General features: G+C 36.0%; 1 protein-coding gene across 1 annotated transcript in view; it reads left to right on the top strand.

Moving 5' to 3' along the window:
- The window catches only part of LOC115220306 (DNA-binding protein RFX6-like), a 97,054-nt gene that overhangs the window by 18,233 nt on the left and 66,707 nt on the right, over positions 1-12,114 (top strand). The window contains exons 5-7 of the mRNA XM_029790410.2: positions 2,370-2,447; positions 4,063-4,090; positions 7,647-7,754. Coding sequence (XP_029646270.1) covers positions 2,370-2,447; positions 4,063-4,090; positions 7,647-7,754 — 214 coding nt within the window. The remainder of the gene's footprint in view (positions 1-2,369; positions 2,448-4,062; positions 4,091-7,646; positions 7,755-12,114) is intronic.

Genomic DNA, 12,114 nt, shown 5'->3' with positions numbered 1-12,114 from the left:
GTCTGGAGGCTGTGATTGAAGCTAATGGCAATTTTAATGAATAAATTTACACTTTAGTATTTCAAGATATATTTATGTAATTTTGGTAAATATATCTGTTAAAATGAGTTGTCAGTGTTATTTTCATTTTTACGTAATTCAAACGAAAATTTATTGACCGCATCCTGTACATATACATACACATGCACACATATATACGTATATACATATATGTGTGCGTGTGTGTGTTTATGCGTATTTATACACATGTACTTATATATACACATGTAAATATATATACATACATAAATACATCCATACATGCACACATACATAAAAACATAGCCAGGCGTGCGCACGCAAGCACACACATACACACACAAATAGTAATGTGTATATATGTATATATATATATATTATATATATTATATATAATATATATATCTATTATTATATATATACATATATATATAATACATACATATATATGGTATATATAGATATATCTATATTTTATGTATATATAATATATCTACTGATATATATATACATATATATAATATATAATATATATACATTTATAGGGTATATAATATATATAAGTTTAACAATTAAGGATAATCTCTTAATAAGGGATCTTAACAAGAAATTATCGGGTAGCTAGCGTGAAAACCTCGTAAAAGAAAAGAATTCGAAAATAATTTTTTTCTTTTGAACAAATTAATTATATCTATATTTGTATAGAGGGCATTATTACACATAAATGCCTCACACTAGGAGGGACAAAGTCATTACTACCAAAATTATACTAATCATACCCAAATGCCAGTTTTTCAAGCAAGACATTTTAAAAATGAATTTAGTTCTTGTATCACCGTGATTTCACATTCAACTTACGTCTTATGATCATCAGCAGAACTGATTCTGAACACATCATAAATAAACAACAACCTTACGTAGCGAAGACGCAACAGACAACTGCTCACTCCGGCCAAGCAAATGAATGTTTATAAACATTTATAATAAACATATATATATATGTATATATGTATATATAATATATATACATACATATATATACATATATATATATTGATATCTATATATATATATATATATTATATATATATATATATATATATATTATATATATATATATATATATGATATATAATGCACATACATTTATAAATTTATGAACATATATATACATATATATCGAATAATATTTTTTAGCTGAATTATGACAAAATATCTTAAAGCTAAAACACCAAAACAGTGAATTTAGCAAAGTAAAATTTTATTTTTTTATTTTCGTTATTGTTTTCGTTTTTATTCAGAAAATACAGAGGAATGTATAATTGTTTTACTTAACTCATTATTTTTGATTCCCAAACTTGTTCGCACTCACACGCACGCAAACAAACACACACACACACACACACACACAACACACACACACACATACAAACGTTTTATATATCTATATACATACACATGTAATCACACACACATGTATACACATACGCATAAACACCTATATATACGTACATATATATGTACATATACTCATATATATGTACATATACACATACATATGTATACACTTATACAAATATACACATACACATTTATTGATATATACGTAAATACACAAACATACATTTATATACACATATGCATATATACAGATACATTTATATATATGTGTGTGTGTGTGTGTACACATAAATACATATATATTTATACATGTACATACATACACATACATACATATATACATACATGTATACATACATACATACATGCATACATACATACATACATGCATGTATGCATGCATACTTACATACATACATACATACATACATGCATGCATACATACATACATACATACATACATACATACATACATACATATATGCATATACACATGCATGCATGCATGCATGCATACATACATACATACATACAAACATACATACATACATACATACATACATACATACATACATACATACATACATACATACATACATACATACATCAGCCAATATAATCCTTGACAGACGAATGTCTAGTTAGAAACCGGAAATTTTCTACTGCAACACCTTACCCAACAACTTGTGGTTTCGATTCCTGGACCGGGTGATGCGTTCTGTTTGTTGAACAAAACAAACTGCAGACCAGTCAACTAACAAAAAAGAGTAACTCTGCGACGGACATTCGTCCCATCCAGGTGGGGAATACATACACCGAAGAGTCCGTGAAACCGGCCTTAAGAGGCTATTGCTCGGAGTGAACCTTTGACCCTTAACTCATAAATATTTACCCATGCACGCATAGACATATAACTTTATATAAGCCTCTAAATACGTTCTATATTCCAGATACCATTATTATGGAATTGGTATCCGAGAAACTAGTCAATATTATCATTCTGTTTACTCAGGCAAAGGTCTCACTCGGTAAGTAATCACTTTTTTACTTTAATCCACATCACTTTTACTCAATAATCATTATTCACAGTATTCATTACTCAAATTTAAGATCGATATTTCATAAAATTAGACTGTGTGGTAACCGATAAATAGTTCCTTTAATCACACCAAAGGTAACTGATATAACCTGTGTTCAAACAATTTCCCTTCAATATCGAGGCATTAAAAAGATTTCGAAACTTTATTGACAGCCTCAATAAAACTTATTTACTTATTGATTATGGAAGCCATCTTTAAAGGTATGTTCAGACAATAGAAGAGGAATACAGAAGCGCCACCTTGCCCTCTTTAAAACTTAAGGGAATGTAAGTTATATTGGATTATATATATATATAGATATAATATATATATATATATATATATATATATATATATATATATATATATATATATATATATATATATATACATACAGGGTCCATACAGTCTCTGTACAATTTAAAAATTTTATTACAAAGGCAGTTGACAAGATATCTTAACCAGATTTGTTTTATTGTAATAGTTGTTTATTAAAGTTTTTTTAACAGTTATTTAATAGACCTCAATATAGGTACCATTAGTTGCTCGAAGCACATCAAGATGTTACTCGATTTCTTGCCATGTTCGCTGTAAGATAGCCTCATCAACGGTGGCAATGACATTACGAATCCTTTGCTTCAAGTCAGCAATGTCCCGTATCTTTGTTTGATACACGATATCTTTTACATAACCCCATAAAAAGAAGTCCAAAGGAGTGATATCTGGTGAACGTGGTGGCCATGGAATTGGCCCATCCCTTCCAATCCATCGGTCTGGAAATGTTTGATTGAAGAACTGACGAACAGGCCGTCCCCAATGTGCTAGTGCACCATCTTGCTGGAAATTGATGGTTGGTTGTAAATCAGTCAGTTGTGGTGCCACATATTCGGTCAGAAGGTCGAGGTAAACATCTGCAGTAATTGTTGCCACGTTGAAGAAAAATGGACCAATTATTCGATTGCACATGATTCCACACCACACATTCACTTTTGGACTATCCCATTGAAGCTCCCTAGTCACATGGGGGTGTTCTGATCCCCAGATTCTCAAATTGTGTCTGTTTAATTTCCCTGAAACATGAAAGTCGCCTCGTCACTAAAACAAACTCGCTTGAGGAATACTTCATCCTCATTTTATAGGGATTCAGTGAATCAGTTCCCTTCCATCAACAGAGTATCTGAAACACAAAAATTTATTATCAATAAAAACTTTAATAAACAATTATTAAAATAAAATAAATCTGGTTAAAATATCTCATCAACTGCCTTTGTAATAATTTTTTTAAATTGTAAAGAGACTTTACAATTTTTATTTTATTATTATTATTATTATTATTATTATTATTATTATTATTATTATTATTATTACTATTCTCTTTCTCCTTCTTCTTCTTCTTCTTCGTATTATTATTATTATTATTATTATTATTATTATTATTATTATTATTACTATTCTCTTTCTCCTTCTTCTTCTTCTTCTTCGTATTATTATTATTATTATTATTATTATTATTATTATTATTATTATTATTATTATTATCATTATTATTATTATTAATTTGTAGGTTTTCTGGTTGCAAGTTAAAGAATGAAGTAAGTATTGCAACAAATTCAATTATTTTCCTGTGGCATTTTTATATTTAGTCATAAATATCTTTCTTCCTCTGTCTGTTTGTCTATCTCTCTTACTCTTCTCTCTCTCTCTATCTTCTCTCTCTCTCTCTTCTCGCTCCTTCCCCACACTCCACCCTCGGAAAAATTCTTTCCAACGGATCCCTATGCAGTCTGGATCTACAGCATTCGTTAAAAAGTATCCATATTTCTGGAAGTTATGAGGCTACAAAATCGTAGGGGTCGGTTACACATCTGTAGAAAAGACACTCTTCAAGGCGGTGCCCCAGCATTTTCGAAGTCCAGTAACTGAAACACATGGAAAAGGGTAAGGTAAAAGAATGTTGGAAACAGAGAGAAGCGGGGGGGGAGTGATGTCATTGAAAGGAAAAAAATTTAAGACGATTGTCGTCGATGTCTTATAATAATTAACACTAGAAGTTTATAAATTAACCATTTGGACGTGTATAAATTATCTCTGGAAGGGGTTGTGGTGTCATAGAGACTACAGACAGATTCGAACCCTCAGTGACAGATAGACAAGTCTCTATCGGACTGCTGTTTGCTTTTATTTTAAGTATAACTTTACAACAGGAACTGCTGCTGCTGCTGGTGTTGCTAATACTGCTACTACTACTACTACAGTTAAAATTTATAGCTTTGACCGACTAGAGGGAGCACGCGTATGAAAAGTCTGAAAGATCGGTAAACAAAGAGAAATAGTAACAGTAAAAAAATATTGAGTGAGAGATGGAGGAGAAGAGAGAGAAAAGGAAACAGAGAGAACGAGAGAGAAGCGTATGATAGCAAGGAGTAGAGCTCTCTAAAAGTGAGTTGAAAAAAATTAGGTGCTTAAAGGAAAAAAAGAAAAATAAGCCATTTTGTGCAGGTGAAGGAGAGTTATAATAGAATGCGTGGATGAGTTAGAGAGGGATTGAAAGCGAAAATGCTCTCAACCCACGCCATAACACTGGGAAGTTGGGGTGTGTAGGTGGGTAGAAGGTGGTGGGATTTGAGAAGTGAACAAACCGAAAACCTGGTCCAAATGAATGTTGTTCTGTAAATCAATGTAAATGGGTTATTTTGTTTGTCTAAGTTTGGGCAGCGAGTTTGGCTTCCCAACTCAACGTACACACGTCAATCAAAGAGGATGGAGAGAATCTAAAGAACAACGCTGGTCATTATATACAGCTTTTTTATACTGGCCTCCCTTATTAACTTAACTCTTGTCTCTTCGTGACAGCCCACCCTATACTCGCTGTCTCCAAGGGTACCACCTCGAATTTATTGATGTACTCGTCTATCGCACATACATTTCTTTCCCTTCTCCCACTCCTCTTTCTATTTTATCGTTTACACTTCCTTCATTATCACTCCCCCCTCACTCCCCCCTACGGCCATCAACCCCGTCCCGACTCCAATCTACATTTACCAACAATCAAGTCTCCTTCCAACTCTTTCATCTTCATAACATAAGAGCGGCATCGATTTTTATGAATAAATTTCATTTCCTTTTGATTCTTTCACATTTGTTTTTCGTATTTTGTATTTTGTGTGTGTGTGTGTGGTGTGTGTGTGTGTGTGGTGTGTGTGTGTGTGTGTGTGTGTGTGTGTGTGTGTGTGGTGTTTCTTTTTATTATGTCAACAGAAACTATTTATAGAACAACCGGTTTTCTTGAAAAACCAAACATTCTCCTGACGTCATCAACAGACAAGACATTTCACTCGCACAAAAGGAAATATTTGAATTCATATTTTAGGAAATATTTGAATTTCTGTTTTGTGTCCGATTTACTGTAATGAGTGAAACACAATTAATTGGCGAAGTGCCGAATGACAAAGCCAAAGAAATCACTAGAATGTGACAGACTGTTGGAAACTGAACCTCCACACAAATTAACTACTCGAGATCTCTATCTTTATACCACGAACTCTTTGACAATAGGCAGCCCTCAAGTCACCGCTTTTAGTCAAAGACATCGACATACTGCAGCCTCTAACCCACGGACGTGCTGTTCCCTCTTTCTACTTTTTCTACCACTACTACTATGGTCTCTGTTCTTCTGAATTGGTGGGGTCGTGTCATTCACATTTGGACACAAACTGGCTGGTAGCTTTCATCCCCATTCATGGTCATATCCACGCAGTTTTCTTTGCATTGAAAAACAGACGGAAAACAGGTGGAAAACTACCTCGGTCCGTCTATGCCTCTGTTGCACAATTGCTGGCCACTATTATCGTACAAAACACCAGGACCACGTAGGTTGTTATATTTTGGAGGCATTTGCACCTTAATGCAGTACGGAGTTCACACTCATCTTTGTTGATCTTATTGACAGAGGCTCACAACATGAAACTGCGGAGCTACTAGAACCAATGAAGGTCAGAGATTACTAACGTAGTGTGGTGAAATACACTTCCTTTAAGGCCGCTTATACATATACATATACAAACATACACATACACATATCTGTGTGTGTGTGTGTGTGTGTGTGTGTATAACTGAAGAGATGACGGCGTGGATTTCCACTTCGGCATCCGAAACTCGGAGTTTTATCTTGGCTACCGAATAATTGTCACATATTACATTTACAGATAATTTCCTCTATTTACATAATATCGAGGTTTCTTTCTTTCTTTTGCTGTCTTACCATTTTTATCAACATATATATATATATATATATTATATATATATATATATATCAGAAAAGATGCATACAACTATTCTAGATTGAGACATAGCAGTAGTTTGACATTTCTATCTTTTTATATATTTTTATTTATTTCAACCAAAATGGTGTGTTTACCTTCCAAGCGAAGGGAATGTCGTTACAAAGATAGTGGCAAATTATTTCCCCGCTGCCTGATCGAAAGTCATCTGTTGTGCCATTTGGACTTCCATATGATACGCATGCGTTCACATCCTCGGATACTTCGAGTGAATATTCATAGAAAACATACTCATGTCCCTACGTTACGAACTAGTCTGGATATATATTTTCTAGATATGGAGATATATATAAAGGATACACATTATGCTTTTTGAACCATTCATGCATGCACATTCATACGACACATATACAAATATGTGTACCTCTCTCTCTCTCTCTCTATATATATATATATATATATGCATGTATGTATGTATATATGTATATGTTTATGTGTGTGTGTGTGTGTGTTGTGTGTGTGTGTGTGTGTAGAGGGAAACCCACGTTCCCTGAACACATACACACATGCTCAAACACACACAGACACACCAATAATGATGTAAATACAGACATGACTGGAAGGGAGAGACAGAAGAGAGAAACAGAAGAGAAAAGGAGACAGAAGAGTCAGGAGGATTACATGGGAGAGAGAGAAGGAGAGAGAGAGAGAGAGAGAGAGAGAGAGGCAGAGAAGTAGAAGAAAAAGAAGAAGGAGGAGAAGGAGAAGGAGGAGGAGGAGGAGGAGGAGGAGGAGAAATGAAAAATGGTAACTATTATCTCTGTAAATTGGTAAAATATTTATTTTTATTTTTCTTTTTTTTTTTCAGGGAGGTTTTACCAGAAAGTACTCTCTAAGCTCCAAGACAGGGACTTTACTACCTGAATTCCCCAATGCCCAATATCTCATTTTAACAGAAGGAATTTCTAGAGAAAAGGTAAGTTAATACCAATAATAAGAATGATGATGATGATGATGATGATGATGATGATGATGGCTAATCTTAAACATTCTCAGCCAATGATAAGAACTGCTTCTTGGATAAGATTACAAAATCCGATTTCCATTCTATGCAATATTTGTCTCCGGGCCATTCTTGGACGATTACTGGAACACACACACACACACGTGCGCGTCGATAAACGTGTGTGTGTGAGTGTATGGTGGGGTATATATTGAGTGACTTTTCTGATACGTTCAGAATATCGGGTGGGTAAATGTTTATCGCCATAACAGTCTTCAAAGCACCCGATACCTGTCTCAACTTTCCCTACCTCCCACTTCATGTAACTACCCCGTCTTTCATACCCACCCGTAACAGACTTCTATTTTCTTTCTTTCTTTCTTTCTTTCTTTCTTACACACTTTTACTTACTGAAATCAAAAGATTTCCAAAGTGTGTTTCACGAGAGTGTTAACAAGAATAATTTGCCTTCTTAAATTAGAGACCGACAAAATTAAAAGCTATTAACAAACTTCAATTAATTAAGCAGCGGATCTTAAGTAATAAGTCACAGACGTTTAAGACTTTAGCTACAGTATCATTTGAGAAACTTTCTGGAAAATTCTCAGACAGTCTATATTTAAAAACGAAATATATTTCTACATCAAACATCCTCTGAAGAACAATATTTCCCATAATAATATAATAATTGCTTCGCACACTTTTATGTCCCACTAGTATTAGTAGAGCTGCTGCTGCTGCTACTGCAACTACTTTTTTGTCTTGCTTTCTTTCATGTTTGCTTGCTTTTTGCTTATTTTTGTTATTTCAATGATATTTTTTGTCTGTTATTTATCTAATATCCTACAAAATCACTTGTGTGTACTAGATTACGTTTTGAAGACTTGTCAATCTTTCACATAAATCATCAAATGCGATTCAATTGTGAAGATGTCGTCCACACGGTACAAACTAAGTTTGCTTGCTATGATCATCGTTCATTGGCTGTTGTAACTAGTTTTCTTTTTTTTTTCTTCTTCTTCTCCTCCGGTGTGGGAGACCCGTACAAGTGGGAGGCGGTGGACTCACACATAGTCGTTTGAACAGACTTGTTTGAACAGTAATCACACTGCAAACATAAACCAGATCGTAGCCGGCAAAGCCAAGACAATTTGGTTACAATTTATAAGGTATCGTCTGACATTTAAGTCAACATAAGTTCTAAATTATACAAGAATACATAGTGAAAGCAATGGATTTATATCGGCACCACTAAATTTAAGCTTAAACATAATAGAAGCCGTTTTGTTAGAGTAGAGAACGGCCGATAGCATATTTACTATTAAAAAGAAGCAGGCGTTATGGCGGAGGGGGGGAAGAGAGGCTGGGAAATGAATCCGTACGAAAAAGGAAAATGAAATTAAGATTGTCAAACTAATAAAAGTTTAGCTTAAAGAGAAAGATAGTTTAACAAATAGAGAAACGGGCAGGGTGGGATGTATTCAAAATTAATGCGGGTATGGTTAGATTAAATATTCGGTTAATGATAAAATTACAGTTTTAATATAAAAGTATCGCATGTCCTGATATATGATACGCTGAAGAGATATCAAATATCTTTCGCTCTAACATATATATATTATGTGAGTGTGTGTGTGTGTGTGTGTGTGTGTGTGTGTGTGTGGCACATAGGCATTGGTGTGGCTCTGTGGTAAGAAGTTTGCTTCCCAACCACATGGTTCCGGGTTCAGTCCCACTGCGTGGAACCTTGGGCAAGTGACTTCTACAATAGCCTCGGGCCGACCAAAGCCTTGTGAGTGGATTTGGTAGACGGAAACTGAAAGAAGCCCGTCGTAGATATATATATATATGTGTGTGTGTGTGTGTGTGTACGTGCCTTTGTGTTTGTGCTTGTCCAACACCCACCCTCCACATCACCGCTTGACAACCAGCGTTGGTGTGTTTACGTCCCCGTAACTTAGCGGTTCGGCAAAAGGGACCGATAGAATAAGTACCAGACTTTAAAAATATGACAAATACTGGGATCGATACATTCGACTAAAAATTCTTCAAAACGGTGCTCCAGCATGGCCGCAGTCTAATCACTGAAACAAGTAAAAGATAAAAGATATATAGTTGCTATTAGGATTAGATAAGGGTATCAAGACACCTACATTGCTAGAAATAAGAGCTAAAATGCTCTAATGCTGTAGGAAAAGCATATAAATCTATACACATACGCTCGTCCAGAAACAGGAATTCTCGAATAGGTGTTTTTGACCAATCGCAATCCCTGTGAACGCATATGTATAGATCTATGTGCTTTTCCTACAGCATTAGAGTATTTTAGCTCTTATTTCTAGCAATGTAGGTGTCTTGATACCCTTATCTGCCCTTAATAGCAATTATATTTTTTTCTTTTAAGGTATCGCATTGCACACGGCTGTTTATGGTAATTTATATATGTATACAGGCGCAGGAGTGGCTGCGTGGTAAGTAACTTGCTTACCAACCATATTGTTCCGGGTTCAGTCCCACTGCGTGGCACCTTGGACAAGTGTCTTCTTCGATAGCCTCGGGCCGACCAAAGCCTTGTGAGTGGATTTGATAGACAGAAACTGAAAGAAGCCCGTCGTATTCGTCTGTGTGTGTGTGTGTGTATGTGTGTGTGTGTGTATGTGTGTGTGTGTGTGTGTGTTTCTGTGTTTGTTACCCGCCCCCCACGCTTGACAACCGATGTTGGCGTGTTTGCGTCCCTGTAATCTAGCGGTTCGGCAAAAAGAAACCGATGTAATAAGTACTCAGCTCGCAAAGAATAAGACCTGGGGGTCGATTTGTTCGACTGAAGGAAGTGCTCCAGCGTGGCCGCAGTCAAATGACTGAAGCAAATGAAAGAAAGGCTATATCCATTTCAATCAAGCAGTGACAGCAACCGAGTTGGGGGGAAAATCTGAAATAAACTTTTTTTTGTTTTTCCACTGGTTTTACTTCTGCTTCTGTGAGTCTCTCGTTTCACACATAAAGAAATATTGGTTCCGTTCTTTATGAGATGAAAAAAAAGAAACAGAAAGAAAGAAAGAAACAGACCCTGTGTTTCAATGGTGAGGAGACATCAATATTTTGCGATGTTCATGTCTTTGCAAATGGCCACTAATTGAACAGGCTCTCACCGCTCACTGACACACGCATGTACGCACATACACGCACTCATTTTAAGGCACCTACTACGTACGCACACGCACAACACACGCACAACACACGCACAACACACGCACACACACACACACACACACACACACATACACACACACACACACACAAATTAAGGCATTTGCAACACACAGACACACATAAAATATCGATTTCTTTTGACCAAATCCCAGTTAAATGTTCATAAAATTGAGGTTTCGCTTACTGTTATACTATCTAATATGGCGCATGCGTGGCTGTGTGGTAAGAAAGAAGCTTGCTTCACAAATACATAGTTCCGGGTTCGGTCCTATTGCATGGTACTTGGGGCAAGTGACTTTTGCTATAGACTCGAGTCAACCAAAGTCCTTTGAATAGATTTGGTTGAGAGAAACTGAAAGAAGCCCGTCGTATATATAATACAGAAGGCGGCAAGCTGGCAGAAGCGTTAGCACGTCGGGCAAAATGCGTAGCCGTGGTCAAAATGCGTACCGGGATCGACCTTATCGACTGGCCCCCTCCCCAAAAATTTAGGGCCTTGTGCCTAGAGTAGAAAAGAATATCTTGCTTTGGGGTTTAGGTACAAGGTCAGCAATATAAAGTGGTAGGAATTAGTTAACACCTTCCATCCCAGCACTTGATTTGGGACTTTTATTTTAGTGACCACCCCCTCCGAAAGAATTGAAAGGCAAAGTCGAACTCAGCGAGATTGTAAAGCTCTTGATGAAATACTTAAAAGCACTTTTGGGGGCACTTAACCCTTCTACCAAATTGCCCTCTTATCGTATATCCTTTTCTATTCTAGGCACAAGGCAGAACATTTTGAGGGAGGGGGGGGCAGTCGATTAGATCAACCCTAGTATGCAACTGTTACTTAATTTATCGACCCCCGAAAGGATGAAAGCAAAGTCGACCTCGCTGTCCTTCAAATATTTATTGAAAAAAGGCGGCGAGCTGACAGAAACATTAGCACGCCGGGCGAAATGCTTAGCCGTATTTCGTCTGCCGTTACGTTCTGAGTTCGAATTCCGCCGAGGTCGACTTTACCTTTCATCCTTTCGGGGTCGATAAATTAAGTACCAGTTACGCACTGGGGTCGATACAATCGACTTAATCCGTTTGTCTGTCCTTGTTTGTCCTCACTGTGTTTAGCCCCTTGTGGGTA

This window comes from Octopus sinensis, linkage group LG16 (assembly GCF_006345805.1).
Source record: "Octopus sinensis linkage group LG16, ASM634580v1, whole genome shotgun sequence".
Classification (NCBI taxonomy): domain Eukaryota; kingdom Metazoa; phylum Mollusca; class Cephalopoda; order Octopoda; family Octopodidae; genus Octopus; species Octopus sinensis.
The sequence above is the reverse complement of the archived record's forward strand: the minus strand, read 5'-3'. Positions and strand labels throughout refer to the sequence as shown.